A 22,244-nucleotide genomic window follows, 5' to 3' on the forward strand; every position below is an offset into this window, starting at 1 on the left:
TCATCAGGTGATGGACATTTAGGCTCTTTCCATGATTTGGCTACTGTTGACAGTGCTGCTATGAACATTGGGATACATGAGCTCCTAAGCATCAGCACTTCTGTATCTCTTGGATAAATCCATAGCAGTGCTATTGCTGGGTCATAGAGGAGTTCTGTTGATAGTTTTTTTAGGAACCTCCATACTGTTTTCCAGAGTGGCTGTACCAGTTTACATTCCCACCAACAGTGGAGGAGGGTGCCCGTCTCTCCATACCCTCACCAGCATCTATAGTCTCTTGATTTGTTTATTTTAGCCACTTAGCTTTTAAAATCAATGGTGGAACATAATGAAAAAAGTCCCACACATAAGTAATTCTCAAAACTGAAAACAGTTCTTTGTTTTTGAAATTAAAAATAAACTTGTAAGTAATGGTGACAAGAAGCAAAGATTCTAATGATAGTTTAACGAAGTTTAAATGAACTATATAAATGACAGATAATGAGTATTAGGACGAAAGACATAAACATTGCCATCTTTGAAGTTTTCTCATTTAAAGTGTACTTAATGAATATGAACTTGTTCTAGTAGAAATGGGTTTAAATGGCTGTTTCTCCTATTTATTAAGATTTAGCACAGTATGTATGAATTATAGTGGTACAAACAATCAGAGATTTTTTTTTCCACTATGAAGTACTCAGTACTTAGGAAGAATTTTTGTGTGGATTTTGGCACATCAGGCCCTTGCGTATTTACCTGAAAAATAAGCAAACTATATTAGAATTAAAATATATGGCATATGCAGAGTACTGAAGACAATAATTGCTTAATAGGCTTGATAACTGGAAATAATAGATTTTTTTTAAATATACGTTTCTGCCTCTTAGTGAATATCTTATCATTCCAGTCTCATACTTGTTGACCTCAACACAGTCTAATACGATATCTTCTTTGGGTAGTCTTCAAAGTTTGGGGTTTAAATGTCAAACAAAATTAAAGAGAAAGATTTCATGACCTGAAAAATCAAAATTGCATCACTTTTTTGTAGAGTCAATTACAAACAAAATATCTCAGCACTTAAATTGGATGCTTAGTTTAGATTTTGATAACACTAATGAGTAGTAATCTTTTTCTGAGATTTTACAATGAAATGTTAAAGCAGAAATCTAATGCAGTCATGTAGTCTGCACCAATGTTTAAGGTTAGTAGAGATTATCTTGAGGGATGTGACATTATATACTGTCTTCTGTTGATATTTTTCTGTTGCAAAAAAAAAAAAGAGTGCTTTCTTTAATCTTTTTTTCCCCACTCTTTGTAATTCAAGGAACACCTTTCCATTTCTCTCAGCTTCATGGTCCTTGTTCTTATTCTTCTCACTCTTCCTTTCCCCCCCACCTCTTCCTCCTCCTCTCTCTCTCTTTCTTCTTCTTCTTCTTCTTCTTCTCCTTCTCCTTCTCCCCCTCCTCCCCTTCCTCCACCCCTCCCCTCCCTCCTCCTTTTCCCTACCTCTCTCTCTCCCTTCTTCTTGCCTTCAACCTCATCCTCCAGCCTTCCTTTCTCACCTCTCTCTCTCTAATGAAGATAAATCTGTATGTTCCCTTCACTTTTAGGTCAGTACCTCTTTATGCAAAAATACTTAAAAGACTCTACTCTTATTTTTTTCTTCTTCACTGGCTTCTGAAATCCTTTATCCAGAGTCTGCCATCTTGTTAACAGTTATACTACTTGTGGTTGGCTTTTTTTTTCCCCCATAAAATATTTTAATAGGGACGTCTGAGTTTCTCAGTTGATTGAGCATCCAACTCTTGATATCCGCTCAGGTCATTATTCCAGGGTCCTGGGATTGAGCCTTGTGCAGCATGGAGCCTGCTTAAGATTCTTTCTCTCTCTCCCTCTACCCTCTCTCCTGCTCATACTCTCTCTAAAAGATATGTATGTGTGTGTGTGTGTGTATATATATATATATATATACACACACATATACACACATATTCTTTAATATTATTAAATTTCAAAAAGATTTTGACAGAGGGTAGATGTTTATTGTCTAAAAAAGTACTAACTGAAATTTTCCTCTGTAATTGTTTCTCTTTAGTATTTGTAATATGTAATTGGTAAAAATTTAATTTTCAAACAACTCTCAATTATTATGCAATATGAGGAAAAATTCCTGGGTTTGTTTTTAAATATCTACTTATTATAGCTCAAAAATGCCACTTTTTGTTTATATCAAGTTTAAATTTCATAATTTTTTCACCATAGTTTTGGTAAAGTTTTCCAAATTATTTCTAACCTCCTAAGTTTAAGATACCCTATAATTAACAAACCTACAACAGTGGTTCAAATAGTCCTAAAACAAACAAAAAATGAAAGACAAAATCACTTTTTTCAGTGTCAATCTTAAATTATCACCAATAATCAAATCTATATTCCTTAATTCATTTTAATTGGTTTAGCATTCAGCCACCTGGCTAAATAAAAAAGTAAAAAAACTATTCCGTGTACTTTGTGAATTTAGCTAGGAAAAATAGTATCAGGAAGTTAAGTAGTAAATAATTTTGTTATCTTTTGTAATCACTGACTATTTCAATACAATTGAATATGTACTAAATTTAAAGAAATTTCACTTAAATAAACCCTGGGAGTCATTCATATCTCCAGTAGAGAGAAGCAGTGGGTGGCTTTGTGGACAAAGCACACGGAGGAGTGCAAAGTCAGAATTTATTTTGACTGTCCACTTGATTTTTTTAAGTTCATTTATTTTGAGAGATAGCATGAGTGGGGGAGGGGCAGATAAAGGGAGACCAAGAATCCCCAGCAGGGTCCACACTGTCAGCACACAGCCCACTGTGGGGCTTGAACCCACAAACTGTGAGATCATGGCCTGAACAGAAATCCAAAGTTGGGTGCTTCACTGACTGAGCCACCCAGGTGCCCCTTGACTGCTACATGTTCATGAGAAAGACAACCCCTAAGCAACAGGTTTCTCACCTTTAAAACTGACATGCTACAGCTTCTATCAACTTGATGGAGTTTTTTTTATAATAAAATGACAAAATGAATGTTAAATGGCTTTGTAAGTTGTAAAAGACACTGTCGATACAAATTGTTGTCGTTATTATCACTGTTCTTGTGTTCATACAGGATCGATTCTCTACCTAATAAAACATAGATTAGAACAAAGTCAACAATTTGTATTTGTATAATAAAAAGGTTTCCAACTATATGTGAAGTATAATATTAGAAAATAAATGTTAAGGTATTGTATTCTCCAGGTTTTCTAAGTCATTTCTTCTATAATTTTTGAAATGATGTTATTATCTAAATATTTTAATTTTAAGGAAAATTGCTAATTATCATATTTCTTAATATTTCACATTTTATTCAATCACAAGAGAAAATGACAAATTATAATTTAGCCATCCATCCAGGAATCGAATCCAAAGACAACATTCTTGTTAGTCTTCATTATATAAAGTTGGAAATAAATAGGTTATACTTATGCTTTACATGACTTAGGAAATGTTTGCATTTCTTTTATTCTTTCCTTAAATAATTATTTCTTAAATTGTTAATAGATGTAAGTAAAATGAAACCAGTATCCATGCAGTTGTATTTTAAAGTTTACATATTAGGTATTTTTTAAAGCAAATTAGTTGAAAATATGTGGCATCTTCTTTGAAACTCAATTGGGCATACTTAGTTATATGAATTATATTGTCAATGTTCATAATAAAACCCAATGATCCCTGTCAGACTCTAAGATAAATTAAGGACCAATTTTCTGGGAAAAAGTCCAAATTCTAGGATAGTGATTATCAAACTTTATTATGTAAAAAATTATATTTGTAGCCTAATGCAGTGACAATTTCTGAACTCATTTTTAGGACTTTGAAATTGTGATTCGGCAAGTTAGAGTTGAAGCCCAGAAATGGCTTTGAGAAATACTAGTCTAGAAAATGTATTCTGCCAATCTGTAATAATACAGGAGAAAATCCTCTAAGTTATTTATTGGATTCATGTTTTATAAAGAGCATTGTGAACCATATTGAACATGGAGATGATAAACAGATACCTGTAAACATTAAAGCTTTAAAAATGAAAATTTTCATCGTATCAATGTTTCCTGATTCTAATATCTGTGCTTAATATTGGGGCTAGAAATTAATCACTCAAATAGTACAACCATTCTTATTTGAGATCTTCAAATCGTCTAAAAGTGACACTACATTATTTACTATGAGGCTCCACTATTAGATAAGTGATTCTTAAGCCAGTTTCACTTTTCCCACCACTAATCACAAAATGCTTTTCCCCTGTGTACTAGGGCTCACCGGGAGAACGGGGATCAGCAGGTACAGCGGGCCCAATTGGTTTGCCAGGACGTCCAGGACCCCAGGGTCCCCCTGGTCCAGCTGGAGAGAAAGGTGCTCCTGTAAGTAATTTCAAGGAGAAAATATATTATACTGCTATTCTGCACAAGTTATTACTTTTTATTCAAGGATATTAGCTCTTCATACTCCACTGCCTTCTCTCTGCATATGTGCCTGGCATATAAACATACCTCTTTTTATATTTATAATAGAGAAAATTTCAAATTCAATTAAATGAGATGACATTTTCTCACACTTTATGAAACTCTAAGACCTGTGAGGGAGTTGGATATTATTAATGTAAAAGGCTTCTGATTTTGCTCCTTTTAAAAAATAAAATTGGAGTTTTGATTAAAACTATACTTTGCTGCTTTATATTAGAAGTATGTACTTTTCACTCCTCTTGTATTACAACTTCATATCCAATATTTCCAAAGTCTGTAAATGAAACCCATAGAAAGTGGTTGTCCTCCTCATGTAATTTGAGTTTTGATCTACAGTGATTGAGATGGGAAACATTTAACCAAGTATTTTATCTTATATTTATTGCATTTAAAATTTTTATTTTTAAATGATTATGGGCTATAGTCTATTCATTAGGCTTATATTTCTTTGTCAAGATTTCTTCTCTGTTTTTGTTTCTGTTTTTGATATAATCATATTAATTTCCCTAAAAATCCTCATCCTCCAAGATTAAAACAAAATCATACAATAAATCTAGATAAAATGGATTTTAAAAAGATTCCATGAGTGCTAGAAAATATATCCAGGGCACACCATCAGGAGGGCCAAGAGATTAAAATGTCTCCTTTGTTGAATATTAGAAACGATCATGAATACTGAAAGCTGAATCAAAGGCAAATGAGAGATCAGGCCTGGGCTTGTTGGGCATTCATGATAATTCTAATGGATAATTATAGTGGGGTCCAAAAAGAAGGTGGTTGATAAAGAGGTGGGATAGGTACACACAGAGCAACCCAAGTAAGCCACGTGGCTACTTGGCTAAAAAATAGTGGGACAGTAGCTAGAAATACAAGCAGAATTGAATGCATTGTCTCTTATTGTTATGATGCACATGTATTTATCCACAACCACTAGTAAGAAAAGAATCAATGAAGAGTGAGGAAGTGAAGGATATCAGAGTAGACTAGAGCTGCCAACTTTGAGCCAATCAGAATTGGCGTGGGAATTCAGGTCTGTCATTTGTGTAGCTCATGATTTTGGCGAAGCCGTTTAGCCTCCCAAAGCCTCTGAAAAGGAGATAAACACAATATTTTGTGAGGAGTAGATGAAATAGTAGTTCTAAATTACGTTGTAGAATCGTGATAAGTCTTCAGTGAGCCATCATCATCATGTGTGGACCAGTGTTGTCATAAAAAAAGATGGATTATAACTAGAAAATAAATGCATAAATTGGCTTTTGAATAAGAAGGGATGGATTCTGTGAATTATAATAAAAGTTGAGGATACGAGTACAGGCTAAATAGATCATGCCAACTGAAAGATGATGAACGTAGGGATGAGTATCTGCTTCTATCAAAATGTTAAGGGAAGATTCAGCTATTAACATTAGCTAAGGGGGAGAAGTGATGAACTGAAGACTGCTTAAGGAGAGACAGATGATGTTTCTGATAGTCCTGTAGATTGCAGGCCACGAGATGCATGCAGAATGGAGGAAGAGTTTGTCATTTTTCAGAGTTGTAAATGAAGAAGCTAAATTTAGTGTGGTGAAGAGCAATTGAAAGATTTTTTCCTGACTCCACACAGACCAGAATCAGAAGAAATAAATGGCAGGTGATTCTTGGCTAGAGATCATGAGTACTATAATGAAGGCAGGTAAGAATTAATGTGTCTTATTTACAGATACTCTCATATAAAAGAATTGATTTTTGGAGTTCAAGCTCTAAAAGAAATCCAAATTTAAGGAGAAGTATCTGAATCAGCACTGTGTTTAAAATAGTGAAGTTCCCTATGAATAACACAGCACATTTTATGAGTATAAATAGGTTTGATATACTGCAATGTTTGACTTAAAGGAAATAAACGTTCTCCAAGGTAACATCAGAGATAGGTGTTAAATGATAATTGGGAAAAGTTTTGAGAAACCAGATCATGTGGGATCTAAGAAATTAATAAATCAGAGTTTACAAGTTAACTTTGTTTTATAGATATTTTGTTATTTTTGTTGTCAGCAAATAATTAACTCAACAAATATTTTTTAAGTGGCTACTCTGTGCCACAGGCCAGAGGGATGCAATGGAATGCAAAAATAAACATAGTTTCTGCCCTCACACAATTTATTGTCTGATGGGGCAATTAGATAATAAGCAAAGAACCACAAGTCTGTGTATAATTACAAACTCTGGTTAGTGATACGAAGGAAATGCCAGCTTACAACAGAGGGAATTGAGCTGGAATCGGTGTTTCCTTGGACAGGACATTGATGTGGAATGTAAAAGAGGAGGAGGAATTATCTAGGGGAAGGGTCCTCCTGGGCAGATTCAGGCCAAGCAACAGGAGATGCATGGAATCAGGTTTAGCGGAAAAAATGGTCTAGAGGGAGTTAGAATTCAGAGAGCCAGTGCAAGGGGGAGGCCTGATGCTGGGCAGGTGGCAGGAGGCAGATAATGGCAGGCTGCACTAACAGCTTCGTCTGTATCTCAGGAATGGTAAACAAGTGGCTGAGGAATGTTGTTAAGATGATCTCATTGTCTCTCTGGCTACTTCATGGGGAATAGTTTGGAGGTAAGAATAGGTGTGAGAAAAGAAAAAGGTTATTTCAGTTGTTCAAAGGAAGGGTGCTAGTATCTTGGGATATGGTGTTCATGGTGGAGATAAAGTAAATACATTTGAGAGATAAAACAGGTAAAATTTAGACATTGTAAAGGGACAGGAGGTGGTAAAGGAAGAAGAGAGGAGAACAGGGTAACACAAAGGCAGACGCTTATGACTTGTGGATTTTTAGCCTATTTAACAAGAGAGAAGAGAGAACCACTAAGAACAATTGGGCATATATACCTTCTACAAAATTGGTGAAATCTTGATCTTTAGGAAATAATTTACTTTATGTTCTCAAAGAAATTTTAATGGAAAATAGATGTCATCTTCATTATTAAGACCCTAATTTTTAAATTACACAATAGATGTAAATTTAAAAATAGGAAAATAATGCCATTATCAAAAAATAAAGCTAACAGCCTTATCATTTTCAATCCAAATAGCAGCAGGGAATTAAAATATAAAAATCAGGAAAATCTCTGACACATTTTTCAGAGAAAAAGCTGACACATGAGAAGCATAAAGTTATGAGCAAATGCATTTTATGATTTCTCAGGCCTATCAGACAGTGCCCAGCGATTTCAGTAGCACCACCAACGGAGAGTAAAAGCTCAGTGAATTTTCATAAACATCAAGCAACTAATTTATCAATATACACTGCTTGATTAAGAAATGTGAGTTTGAAAGAAAAATTCTAAGTTGAGTGTTAACTACTTTAGTGGGCTATAGCCTGATTTATAAATGGTTAGCGATGAAGTTTCGGGGTGATGGTGGGGTGGCCCAGAGCTGACGATAATAAAAGAATTCTTGAAGATATCTTTGGTGCAAAATGGTGATTTTATGAAAACATGGGGACAGACCTGTGGGGAGGAAAAGCTGCACTGGGGTCATGACAGGTAACTCATTATATACATCCTCAAGTTGGGAGGGGGTCAGGGATAGAGTAAGTCTCTAAAGAATTTTGGAAGCAAAGTTTCCATGATCTTGAAGGGCCAGCTGTTGTGAGGAAACACCACTTATCACCATTTAATAAAACGTCAGTCATGAGACCCTTCAAATGTATATCGGGGGGCCATAAGCTTGGAGTATGATTGCCAGCATCTATCTTGGGGCAGCTGAGTTTAAGGAAGTTGACTTACAGGATCCCCGAGGTTGGGATAATGTTAAAAACTGAGGTTCTCTTTTGCCCCCAGCAAAGTGTCATCATCAAGCTGAGCTCCTAAAGGGAGGTCACTCTGCCAATTTCAAGGACTTGTCAATGAGCTATAGGCAGTAAGGGAATTTAATTTTTCAAGTGCCTTAGTTTCCCCACATCACCATGCCAAGCACTTAAACCCCTTTCCTTTCTTGGGTAGCCAGGAGTGTCTAAGGAGCATCACACAGATCCCACCTGGGGTGGGGAGGGGTACCAGCTTGTGGTCTACCCCTCAGCCTGCCTCATGCTCCCTCATCAGTTAGCAAGGATGGTGTTCTTAGCAAAAAATGAAGGGATCCTTTGTGTCGTCATTTGCTACTTGAAAATATATTTTACTTGGTAATATTAAATAATTTCTTTGTCAAGTTTGGAACTCAGAATGTGACCTGCTGCACCTACACTTAAAAATCCTATAAATGGCTAACTTAAGGGTTTCTTACAGCAGAGTAATGTTCTGCTGGATTTTCAATACAGGGAGAAAAAGGTCCCCAAGGCCCCGCAGGGAGAGATGGAGTCCAAGGTCCTGTGGGTCTCCCGGGGCCTGCTGGGCCTGCAGGCTCCCCTGGAGAAGATGGAGACAAGGTTGGTATTTTGTGTTTTTGTATGAGTACGTCCTGTGAAAGTGTAATTTTTTCTCAAGAATCCTAAATTTAATATTTCTGAAGATTAGCTGTCAAATCTCAAGACAGCTTTTTCAAAGTTTCATTCATGTTCCATGTGTTCAAAGGTTTTAATTTACAGTTTGAGTAATATTATCTATCCATGAAATAGCATATTGGATATAAACAAAAAAGGGGAACACAAGAAAAATGGTAGAGAGATAAAATAGCCGATGGCAAAATAATTTCTTTTCAAATATATATGTTTCTGATATAAATGTGAAACTAATTGAAGTAATTACTAGTATAGGCTTAGCCCTTGTGTCTTGGATATTGCAAAAGAAGAGTTAAGAATAGGTTACATTCTGACAATACTGGACATCTCTGTTACCTAACATAGAAATAAAGATTTTAAGCTTTTAATTCTGAATGCATATGTGTATTGTTAAGTGTACGTGTCTAATGTGTTTTCTAATATTATTGTGAAATGCTATAACACACTTTTTGAGCCAGTAATCTGATAATGTACAACATTTTAGCATTTGGAAAACCAGGAGAAAAAAAATTAAGTAATTTTTGATTAATGTGTAAGTATATTTTTAATATACCAGCATTATCAGTTTATTGTGGTAATATTTCAGACAAAATTGATTTTGTGAATTAAAAATCCAGTTGTAATATGTCTCAAAGTTCAGTTGATTTTGGGTTGTCTACATATTATCAATACTAGAAAATATTTATTTATTTATTTTGAGAACGAGAGAACACAGGCTGAACTGAGGAAAAGAGAAAGAGAGACGGAATCCCAACCAGGCTCTGTACCATCAGCACAGACCTTGTTGTGGGGCTTGAACTCATGAACTGTGTCATGACAAGAGCCCAGATCAAGAGTCAGATGCTTAACCAACTGTGCCACACAGGCACCCCCAGCTTTCACAATTTAAACAGGGACATTAAACAGTAGTATAGAATTACATTAAAGTAAAATTTAATAATTGGGTGATAGTGATGACAAATACAATGGCAGGCATGACATATTAGGAATAAACTTTGACTCAAATCTTTCCAATACAGGGTGAAATTGGTGAACCAGGACAGAAGGGCAGCAAGGGTGACAAGGGAGAAAATGTGAGTTTCCTAATTCTTACTAAGCAGCATTATTCATGTAACTTTAGCTATTTACCATGGATATTTTTATCCATACTATATTACCTTTTTGACAGCTATTCAGTTGAGATTCAGTCAGTTCTAATTAAACCTCTTTTTGAAGTTATGTGTTGAGATACACAGTACTTCTAATCCTAAAATTCTCACAATAAGACTAATTCATCAGCAAGCTTACCCTTCATTGCTTTTGCATCATTAGTCCAAATATCCCTGTGGTTTAATGAGAAATAGTTCTTAGTGTGGTTATGAAAAGGATTTTGACCTGGTAGAAACCTAAATATGCCTCACGTACCCCAGTGGTTATGACCCATGCTTTTGGAACCTTTGCTTTTAAGTACTGTTACCAACACATGGCGGTTATTGTTATGAACGATGACTGTTTTTCTTTAGTGCCAGGATCTTATAGTGACTGATCAGTTATGTATGTAAAAAAAAGACAGTTAAGAAATATTTATACATGTGAGACTCATAAACCTATTGAAGCCTATTGCTTAAAATAAGGGGGCCTGGTATACTTAATATATAAACTAAGTATGCATGTGTTTTCATAAGAAGGAAATTCTAAATTTTTGTGTATCACTATATTCTATCTGTATGGAATCCCTTCCCCAATATTCACTAGAAGATATTTTAAGTGTTCTTTCGGACTCATGCCTCATTAAAGAATCTGGCATTTTGAAAATCTTCAAATGTGAAACTTCAGTGTGATTTGTGTTAGCAAAAAATCCATTTTTAAATATCCACAACATTACAGATGAGAGTGCCTTCAATAACTATCAATTTAAAGCTGATTACAAATATGCAAACCTGAGTCTCAAGAAGTAGAATAAATAATGGTTGACTATTCTAAATGCAAAAGACTTCTTTTCCATAGAACTAGAGAGATGCGTAATAGACTTTGATCAAATATTCTGCACTATGACAGCTCAGGTTCATCTGGCTTCAACTTCAAAATTACTGATTTTTATCTCACCACAGGGTCCTCCTGGACCGCCAGGTCTTCAAGGCCCTGTTGGTGCCCCTGGAATTGCTGTAAGTATTCTTCTTTGTTAGCAAATTTATATCCTCACAGTTCCCTGATTAAATTTATAAACTGTCACATAACCAGTTGATTTTGTGTGGTTATAACTATGTCTGTCTAATGTTAAATCAAATATAAATTTTCTAATATACCTAGCCAGGCTGATATTTATAAGCAAAAACTGTTATGGCTTCATTTGAAAAGAATGAGTTAAAAAATACTTAATTTGTAGTAAATTCTGAACATGATTTTCCCCTTGATAGATAGCTTTGACTTCATTTGGTACATGAGAAAATCAAAATCAGTCATGCTCCAGAAACAAAAAATGTAAACCAGACAAACAATGGCTTATTTGCTGCAGATAATGGAAATTTAATCTTTTTTACTTGGTTACTTGTAAATGGACCAGCTTTGATTAAATTAGAAATGTCTATATTTTTGTGATGACTTGTATCACAACTGTGATTTTTCCAGTTTATGATCATTGTCATTGCTCCTCTCTAGGGAGGTGATGGTGAGCCAGGTCCCAGAGGTCAGCAGGGGATGTTTGGCCAAAAAGGTGATGAGGGTGCAAGAGGTTTCCCAGGACCTCCTGGGCCCATAGGTCTTCAGGTAAGATGCTCTCAGCCTTTTGTTCTCTGTCCTGTCCACCTACTTCTCACACCAAGTTTTCAGGCGGATGTAAAACAAAATAGCTTTCCTTTTTTCTATCTAGAAGCCTGGAGACAATGTTTAGCCATAATGACTGTTTTACTGAAATGTTAGCCCAATCTTAGGTATATCCCATTTTGCTTAAAAATGAACTACAACCTTATTTAAGACTGAGAGTTAAAAGCGAGAGATTAGCATGATTCTTTTGCAGGCCTCACAGCAAGAAAATTGGTACTTCAGATGACTTGCAAAAATTAACAGCATTTTGAGAAAGAGCCATCTGCCAATCGCAACTACCAACAGACACTGCTAAGAGCAAATGTTAAACAATAATAGGTAAAACAAACAATTCGCAACAGATTGGTCATTTAAAATAAAATTTTAAATTATAATTTGTATTTTGTGAAGCACATTCAGGGCAAGAAATATGAAGTTATAAATCACTGTAGGCTAAGAAAGTTTCATTCAAATATGTCTTACAAATTAAAACATCTAGATCACTGCCCTTAACAATTTGTGAAGTTGTAGAAAAGTAAATAGAAGTTGAATTTATATACATTTACTTTTTACCTTTACTTTCATAAGTAAAGTCACAGACTACTGGCTTTTAATATTAAGTAGCTTATTGCATACATCATTATGCAAATTGTATTATAAATATTATAATTAGTATATTATCATAGTTATTTTGTTATAGCACTCAGTGAACAAGACACTGTAATTTTCTGCTTTTATTTTAATCCAAAATAATTCATTTTAGACTCAGGAAATGCAAACACTTCATTTCATATTTGTGTTTTCCCCTTTATATTTATTAGGCAAAAATAAATGAGCAAATAAATATCAACATGTGTGAGGAACACACATATTTGTAAGCAAAAATAAAGCATTCAAAATTAGATTGCCAGTAGGTATGTTACCATCCATTTTCTGCTTTTTCTTTTAACTGATTGCTCTGATTCTGTAAGGCTGTTATTTAGGAATTTAGTTCTCCTGATTAAAGAAGAAGTCTTGTAGCTTATATTTATCAAATATTAAGTGAAAAAGTACCTTCATCGCCACAATGTAAGAAATGTGCTCTTTGATGAGGGTGACTTGAGAAATTAGTTCACTACAAAATTGATTATATTTTCCCACAGCCACCTCTTTAAATCAGGAATCTGAAAAGATGCTAATGTAATTAACATGTTCACAATTGCATCTGTATCCTTTAATTGAGTCTTCATGGCAGAATAGATATTAGCAATTATAATACATAAATAATAATAATCTAATATTCTAGTTAAGAGACTTGATTTTTCAATTTGATGTTTACAATTTGCATATGAGGAGACATAAAGAACAATAGTTCTTGACCTAAATTCTTTTTATTTTATCTTATCACTTAAGTGGCAAATGATTTTAAATCGAGAGACCTTAGAACAGAATACCCCATGCATAAATTATTCCTTAGGAGAAAGTTATGGCATATGAAAACTGATTAACACTGTAGTGCCATTTAGCATGTTTAGTTTCCTGCAACAAAAGTATTTTACTCATTATGTCTCTATTAATTTTAATGATAAGAACATTCTATCTTAATCAACTTAATCCATAACCAGACTTCACCAGAAAGAAATATGTCAGTGTTTTTCTATTGGAAGGTCCCTATTGAGCTAATATTAGGAACACTCATATGCATAAAAATAAGTTGGCAATACAGATCTGGGGCTGGTATAGAAATAAAAGAAAACTAATACTCTACTATTTTTATACTATTCAATTTGGGGATTCCAAATTAGATTCACTCTATATATTACTAAAAGGAGGTGGTAGAAACATAGACAATAGATAGGAATGTGATTATTAACTTATATGATGTTTATAATTTAAGTTGCAATGCATGCTACTCTACAAAACCATCTTAAAATGAAATATTAAATGTTAAAATCTACCTGTGTATTTAAGAATTTAAATTTGTGTGCTCTGTCAATGAATTATTATCTCTGAGATTGTACATCTTGGAATCTAAAATTTTAACAGTCTCAGGTAATTTTTAGGCAGACTAAAATCTAAAATACTGCTTAGCTATGTCCTTCTAAGAACTTCTCCAGCAATTCTAGAAGCTGCTATCAAATGTTATTAATGATTGGGGAATAACTGGCTATTTTCTTAAACATCCAAGTGACTTTTGAGAAAAAGGAAATTAGATCCTGGTATATATTGTTTATTATAAATCAGTAATTAAGATTTTGTCATAAAAGTAAATATATACCACATTAAAAAAGGTGTATAAATATACTCATTAAGCGCCCTCTCTCCAAACTGAGTCATGTGGAGTTAGTAGGTCATAAAAACAATTTAGTGTCTTATTACCAGCATTAAAAAAATGAAATATAATAGGATAAGGTAAAACAGAATAAAATATCAAAGATCACCATCATCTACGCATTAAGGGTATTACTTTTTGAAACTCATCTTTCAGCTATTTTTTACATGTACATTTAGGGGGAAATAAGTGAAGTGTATTTATTGCTGTGGGTCATGGGCAAATAATTTGCGGCCACTGCAGTGTCCTGCCAAGATAATTATTGACTAAAATATCAGCAGAGATTTAGAGTTTTCTATTGTGTATTTTTTATTTCTTAAATAGATTATTTCCGAAATACTGTTACCAAGTATTAAAAATAAAGCATGTATAGAGTATGTTAGGTGTAAATAACTATTGGCAGTAATACTAAAAACATTAAAAAAATTAGAATAATCCATAATCCTACCATATCAGAAACAGTTGCCCCTTTTACTATTTCTGTCCAATAATTATCATACTTATAATAAATACATATTTCACAGATAAATTTATATAATGGGTATTTATATTTATGGTTTATTACTTATATATACTTCATATTTAGAGTATTAGTATCATATCAATAGCCCTATAATATCCCATTAGCTTATATAACCAAACTTATTTGTCATGTTTTCTGTGTTGAAACATTTATTTTTTTTATATAAAAATACTGTTTAATGTTTGTTTATTTTTGAGAGAGACAGACAGAACATGAGCGGGGGAGGGACAGAGAGAGAGGGAGACACAGAATCTGAAGCAGGCTCCAGGCTCTGAGCCCAATGTGAGGCTCAAACTCATGAACTGTGAGATCATGACCTGAGCCAACGTCAGATGCTTAACAGAGAGAGCCACCCAGGCACCCCTATGATTATATATTTAGAATAATTGGAATCCTGCCATAGCTACTGTTACAATAAATACTTTAATACATGTAGCTTTTCCTGTTGATTTATATTATTAGAATTCATTCATTCATCATAAATTCAACATTTTCTTGAACTCCTATTTTTGCCTAGTCCTCTACTAATTGGTAGAGATAAAATATTGATAATTACCACAAAGTAGCTTATGATTGTAAATATATAAACAAGTGGCATCATTGTGTTTTTAAGTATACAATTCAAGTATTGCAAAGTATTGTTGAGATATGAAACAGGAAATATGAAGAATTCTCCATGGAAGACCTAGTTAGGAAGACCAAGAGGAAGTACAATAATTTTCCCATAAAGACATAGGTGAAATTTTAGTATAACCTGAATGCGAGTTTATTCTGTAACACAGAATCCTTCCTAAAGCAATGATGCTGCTATTTGAGAGAATAAAGGAAATACTTACACCAGATTTTTTGAACTACAAGTGAAAGTAACAGGCTAAAAATTCAGAAGATATTTATAATCCTGGAAATGTATTGGAAATTTTATTTTCAAAAGAGTTTTGTCAAATAGGTACCTAACTACAAAAACTGCACCTGGATAGGATGAAAATAATTTGGGACAAGATTCTTCAGAAAATCTTTGAAAGTGCAGTCCTATAGACATGTATATATGCTCATAAAAGATGGAGCAAATGATTAAGCATCCATAAATACCCAGATTAAACTGTATATTTAGTTCTTGTAACTAAAATCAAACAGTATAATTTTATACAAAGTGTGAATTTTACTTGTAAATGTAAGTGTAAAATTTTATTATATGTAGTTAATACTTGCATTTTAAGTATTTTGAGAAACGATAGTTTCTAAATCTTAATTTCATGTTCTTATTTGACTCTGTATGTAATTTTGGTTTTATATTAGAAATTGGCCAAAAGTTTCCTTCTAAATACATGAGTGACTTTTATTGTTTTCCTACTCTATTTCCTAGGGTCTGCCAGGCCCACCTGGTGAAAAAGGTGAAAATGGAGATGTTGGTCCCATGGTAAGTTTATTATCTTTTAGGATATTATGGATATTGTGAATTTTCACATTACTAATAACTTTCTTACGGTTTAGTAATCTGAACAAAATAGTCCTAAAGGCTATGACTTTTCATATCATTGCCTTCTCCTTGCCTCACCCATGCCTGTATCTGTGACCATTGAAGTTCCCTTCAACGTATATCTCTTTAACTTTGGACTAATATCATATAAATCTACATCATTCATTGGTTGATATATAGTTACATATATATTTTTCTAAGTGTGTGGATTATTGAGGTGTATATAATCTTCCAAACTTCAGTTATTTATTAGTTTTTAACTCTGCACTTTAAAGTTGACGAGGTAAAGAATAGATAATATTCACCCTTGATTTGGATAATTAGCAAGTGTTAATATAGTATTAAATATTTGTACTTTGTAATGGATTCTTAATAAGGAATCTTATTTGAATTAGAAGGCTATGATAAAATAATTGCATTTATTGATTCTGGCTTTCTGCTCTAACTATAAATCTAAGTGTTCACTGAAATTTTGAAATACGTATCTTTGTTTATTGAGCATTACCTTGGATAAGGAAACAATTACCCCAAGGTCACTGAAATCTATAACAAAATGTAATGAATGTATTTTCTAATTGTATCTTCCTTTCAATAAACATTGCCCCAGTTCTTAATTCCCTCAGAATACGTATATTGATAGTTTTATCCTGGCATTTTAGATATTATTTTCTTCAAATAAAAAATAATTCTTTTCATCACAAAGAACTTTAAGACAAGGAACATAATAAACCTCACTGACTCATTTAACTAATACTCTTTTAGCAGCATCAGATACATAAAAAACTCCTATCTAGATATGATTGCTGTGGTTCTATGAATCATTAATACATTTCTCTCTGACATATTAGTAATAGATAATAGTAAGAAAGTTTTCAACAATGACATTATAATAAACTATGACCTTTAGAAATAATAATAATGCCCTGGTATTCACTACAGACTAATTTAATAACAACCTTGAGGGTAAGGAGTTTGTAAAAAGTGTCCTGAGGTCATTTTAATGCACAACCAGGGGAAGGGACATTTATTTTAGGAAGACACTAAGTAGTTAATCTTATTTCAGTTCTAATATATAGAACATGAGAGCTTGCATTAAAAAATGTAATTCTACTTTTGTAGAATTAATAAATTTTAAATCTACTCAAGCACCATTTTCTTGTTCCAAATTTATGTTCCTTTTTTAATCTAACATTCTACCATATGTATATTCTAGTATAACAAATTTCTGTTGCATTATGAATTCATTGAACCAGATAGTAGCAATAGTCTAATTTTCAAATTTTTAATCAAATTCCTTGCCTGCAGTCCGAATTTCCTTATAGCTAAGTGTAGAGAATCATTTGCTAACATGATGTTGTATCCATCAAGAATGACTTATAACCCTGCTATGGTTCACTGATTATGATTTTATAGCATGAAACTTCTTTTTAGTTTTCTTGATCACAAATGAAAATACAGAAATGCATTTAGGTTTGGCACTAATAAACCTTAATATTCATCTCTTACAGGGTCCACCTGGCCCTCCAGGCCCAAGAGGTCCTCAAGGTCCCAATGGAGCTGATGTAAGAACTGTGAAATATGTGTTCATTATTTTGAACTTATATAATTGTCAGCATTATTTAATGGCTGCTGGTGTCTAAGACATAATGGAGATGATTGCACTGTTGTGATAAATGTTTAAGGGAACAAGATCTCAAAAATCAACAATTCCCTACATTTCATTTTACAGAAAAATGAATAGGCTTTATAGGGAACTAGTCAAAATAAATATAAAAAGGTTTCCAAGTTCACATTCGTTATATGTTAGAGAATTATGTGCATGATAATATGTGCACCTCTTACCATGTAAAATGTTTTCTCTCAGTTGTATAACGACAGACCAAACCCCACCCCCACCGCAGTCTCCAGCATGCTTAATAACTGACCCACTATTCCAATATTACAGGATTTGGAATGTAATGCTATATTTATCTTATTGTTACCATTAACATATGTCTAGATTTTGAAACCTCTCTTCTTGTTTCATCTTTTCACAATGAAAAAAATCATTTATCGTTGTTTTTAATTGCCCTTCTGTTATGTGTGGTTGTAATTTGGGCAGGCCAGCACTGGGTAAAATGGACAAGGAGCAGATGTACTAAAAGAGCTTTTGGGTTTTAATTCCCCTTAAGTAATATAAAGGCTAAGAGATGCTATAAAAGCTAAGAGATGGTTCAGATTGTTTTTTGCATTGATTGCATAATGCCTTTTTTTTTTAAGTTTATTTATTTATTTTGAGAGAGAGAATGCACAAGCGGGGCAGGGGGGCAGGGGTTGGGCACAGAGAGAGAAGAGGATCCCTAGCAGGCTCTATGCTTTCACAGAGCCTGATGCGGGGCTTGACCTCACAAACCATGAGATCATGACCTGAGCTGAAATCAAGAGTTAGATCCTTAACTGAATGAGCCACAAAGGTGCCCCTAGATTACATTATTTTAACCAGATGCACTCCCTAAATCTACAAACTATCCTCTAAATCTAACCTATTCAATGGGATAGAGATTAAAATTATGATCTGAGTATCAAGGAGCATGACTAGAGTTGGAAAGTCTTCTGTCATATATTCATAATTCTGGTGAATGTGAAAGCCCATTTAATAAAATTACATTGTTTGCTATCTGGGAAATTTGACAACTCAATAATGGGCATCATTTTGTCCCATCCCTTAAATGACTTGGAATATTCTTGTTTATCTTTCTCCCTCTTTGAGAACTACTAGATATATATTTATGGATTTGTTATTTTGTTATAAGAATAAAGATAACTGTATTCCTTTTCCTACACTTCAGGGACCACAAGGACCCCCAGGATCCATTGGTTCAGTTGGTGGTGTTGGAGAAAAGGTAAGGAATGTAGTGATACACAGTTTGAAGCAGCTAGAATTAAGAACTTTAATGAACTTGGCTAATATTTTGGGTGCATCCAATAGTACTCTTTTTAAGTATTTTACACAGTTATATGAATCACAGCCCATCCACCCTGGTAGTTAAATAATTAGTGGTAATATGATTTTGAGATAAGATTTTTATTGAAGGTATTGTATTGAGCAGTGTGCATGGATTATTTTCTTTAATCAACACAATCACTTCTGATAATGATATTATTATTATACACATTTAAGAAGAGACAGCTGAAGTTTAGAGAATTTCAATAACTTAATTGTTTTGTCATTAGAAAGTAAGTCAGGATTTACTTCCATGTGTGTCTGACTAGACTAAGTGTCTCTATGTAGAACTTATTCTTGAAAAAGAAGAGATTGTTGATGTGACTGACTTAAACAGGAAAAAGGAATCCTTTGAATCACAAAAGAATTAATTTTGTCACAAAATAATTCATTTTGTCATGTTTGGAGTTATATTTTTATTACAAATAATATGACCTATCCTTGGCACTTTTCAAAATACTTGGCATGTGCCATAATTCTGGGCTCAGAATAACTTCATTTTCTTCTGAAAATGATTTCACTTAAAACATCTTCTCTTTCTTTTTTATGATAATGTCAAATGATTCTCAGATTTCTTATTTATGCACTCATGTTCATTTCTTAATAGAATTTTTAGGAAAATTGATGTTGGTATTTGCTTTATTTAAAAATATAAATTATTTGCCAGTTTTGAGGGATGAAAATTGCATTTCATACCATAAAATATTACACAGTGAAAAAAATGTATTTTTTGAATTTTTGTATTTCTTGAATTTTCTAGTTATTAATTAAATGATATCAGAAGTATATACATATCCTAAAAATGATTCTGTTGTTTGGTCTTAAAGATTTTTGACTTAAATTACTTTATGTTAATTAAAAGATTTACCCCTTAGAAAAAGAAGTGTAGTAAGATCAGAATGTGGTATTTGATATTTATATTTGCTAAATACTCACATTCTGTCATTTTGATTATAATTAATCCCATATGATCAACTGTTGACATAGTTTCTTCATTATGAAATTAGAAGCATTTTAAATTATCTATTCTTACTGCATAAACAGCATAGTTTTCTTACTGACTGTTTATGTTTTTAAATTTAATGTTTTATGTTCAAAAGGTGTGAGTTGTAAAATTTGAAGAACATTTTTCATTGAGTACAGTTGTCATGGGAAGAATAGCAGCAGAGACAACAGGTTTCTGATGGTAAAACTCTGTGAGACATGATGACAGACTCATACCTTTCCCCTTTGTTCCCTTGGCTCTAATGTTGAGTAGATAGTTGTGACGGTTACTTTTAGTTTTAGTTTGGTCCCCATAGAAAATCCTGAAATAATTCTAAGGAAATTAATTGTAAATTTAATAGCCTTTTCAGCCCTTCTTACTGGTTTCCTCAAACTTGTGGCTACAGTAGGAACAGGTTTAAGTACTTCAGTTACTTTTATGATTTTATCTCATGTTACTTTTGAAGATAAACATGGATGCCAAGAGTTTGGAGTTTGGCCAAACTGTTTAAAGGCTATCTGGTAACACCTGGCTAACTTCGAGTCTTAAAAGAATATGCAATGAACCAAATTGATGATTTAACCTCTTACAATTAAAATGTACCTGATCTAAATTTGTTACACTAAAAAATAGTTTTGATTTTTTTCATTTTTTCTGTGTGGTATGACAGAAATAAAATTCTAATTTAAATTTTTCTTCTAGGGTAATATAATTTGCTATAGATTACAGATTTCTGATACCAGCTTTGATTCTGGCTGAATGCTTCCCCATTTCTATTTTGGCAAACTTATTCCTAGTCACTAATTCAGTAAAAAAAGAGAGAAAAGAAAAATTAACATCCTTAGTTATGCTCCAATTTGCTTAAATATGTTTAATGTGTTTTCCATGTAATATATAACTTGCTATAGATGTATTTTGCATTTTAATGATTTCCTCAAAACAAGGAAATTTTACCTAAAAAGGATATTACCTTAATATTTAATGTGTACTTTGTGATATTAGACTATAATTTGTTGTTCCTTCTGAAGGGAATTTTAACCTAAATAAGTGTTAGAAAGGGGTAGTATGTTGGATAAGTAATAAACTTATAATCTAGAACCTCCTTCATATGCATTATTCTTCACAGAATGTATATCACTGCATATCAATTATTATTCTTCAGAATGAATACGGTGTAGCTTTGTTGATACCAGAAAGACAGAGTCAATCTATGTAATATGGTTTGTTACAATATTTTATTTTGTTACCTGTAATTTGGTCCCATCCCCTTTCAAAAGATTTACTATGGCACATTTTTAGATAATATTAATTTCATCTTAACTAATGGCTATTTATGTGGTGCGTACTGGCTCTAATATAAACAATGGTGATTTTTAAATGTATTTTTGGCAAATGAATATTAATGCATTATTCTCAGAGTGAAGAGACTTTGTAGTAAAAACTGTCTTTTAATTTTGATCATTATTTTAAATTCATCTCTTTACCACCTACCGTTTACCTCAGTAAAATGGAATCAATCCTTACAGAATCTACTTTCTTTAACTTTACCCTGGACAAGGATTAAAGGGGAACAACAAAATATGCAGAGTGTGACTTAAAAATGTAATCATTTCCCCTTTAGTTCCAACTTTTGTGATATCACCATGCCTGAGAAGACATTTTGTACTGTCAGAGATGACCTGTATTTCCCTCCCAGCTTGACTGAGGGATAAATAACACATGAAATCTGTATCTATTGTATATATTCATAGGTAAAATTTGCTTCTTTGATACGTTTGCATTGTGAAATAATCCCCACACACTGGGATAGATAAATAAGGAATAAATTCATTACCTCACATAATTACTTTTTTGAATGTGGCATGAGAACACTTAAGGTCTAAATCTCTTAATAAGTGTCCAGCATACAGTGTTGTGAATCATATTCACACTGCTGTGTATTAGATCTCCAGAATCCATTCGTCTTGTGTATCTGAAAGTTGTAACCTATGACTGACATTTCCCCAGGCCTCCAAACCCCAACCCCTGGTGACGAGCATTCCACTCTCTGCTTATATGAGTTTGGCTATTTAAAATTCCTCATATAAGTGAGATCATAGGGTATATTGTGTATATTTAAAATATAAAGCATTTAATATGGACATTTTATAGTTGATTAGAATGATAAACTGCTTAAATTTTCTTTCAGAGATATGAATAATGGGT

General features: G+C 33.1%; 1 protein-coding gene across 4 annotated transcripts in view; it reads left to right on the forward strand.

The window, feature by feature from the left end:
- The window catches only part of COL11A1 (collagen type XI alpha 1 chain), a 209,939-nt gene that overhangs the window by 148,295 nt on the left and 39,400 nt on the right, over positions 1-22,244 (forward strand). For all 4 annotated transcript variants that reach the window (XM_029949164.1, XM_029949166.1, XM_029949163.1 and 1 more), the window contains 8 exons: positions 4,307-4,414; positions 8,800-8,907; positions 9,999-10,052; positions 11,070-11,123; positions 11,617-11,724; positions 15,958-16,011; positions 17,580-17,633; positions 18,900-18,953. In XM_029949164.1, the coding sequence (XP_029805024.1) occupies positions 4,307-4,414; positions 8,800-8,907; positions 9,999-10,052; positions 11,070-11,123; positions 11,617-11,724; positions 15,958-16,011; positions 17,580-17,633; positions 18,900-18,953 (594 nt within the window). The remainder of the gene's footprint in view (positions 1-4,306; positions 4,415-8,799; positions 8,908-9,998; positions 10,053-11,069; positions 11,124-11,616; positions 11,725-15,957; positions 16,012-17,579; positions 17,634-18,899; positions 18,954-22,244) is intronic.

This window comes from Suricata suricatta, chromosome 8 (genome assembly GCF_006229205.1).
Source record: "Suricata suricatta isolate VVHF042 chromosome 8, meerkat_22Aug2017_6uvM2_HiC, whole genome shotgun sequence".
Lineage (NCBI taxonomy): Eukaryota > Metazoa > Chordata > Mammalia > Carnivora > Herpestidae > Suricata > Suricata suricatta.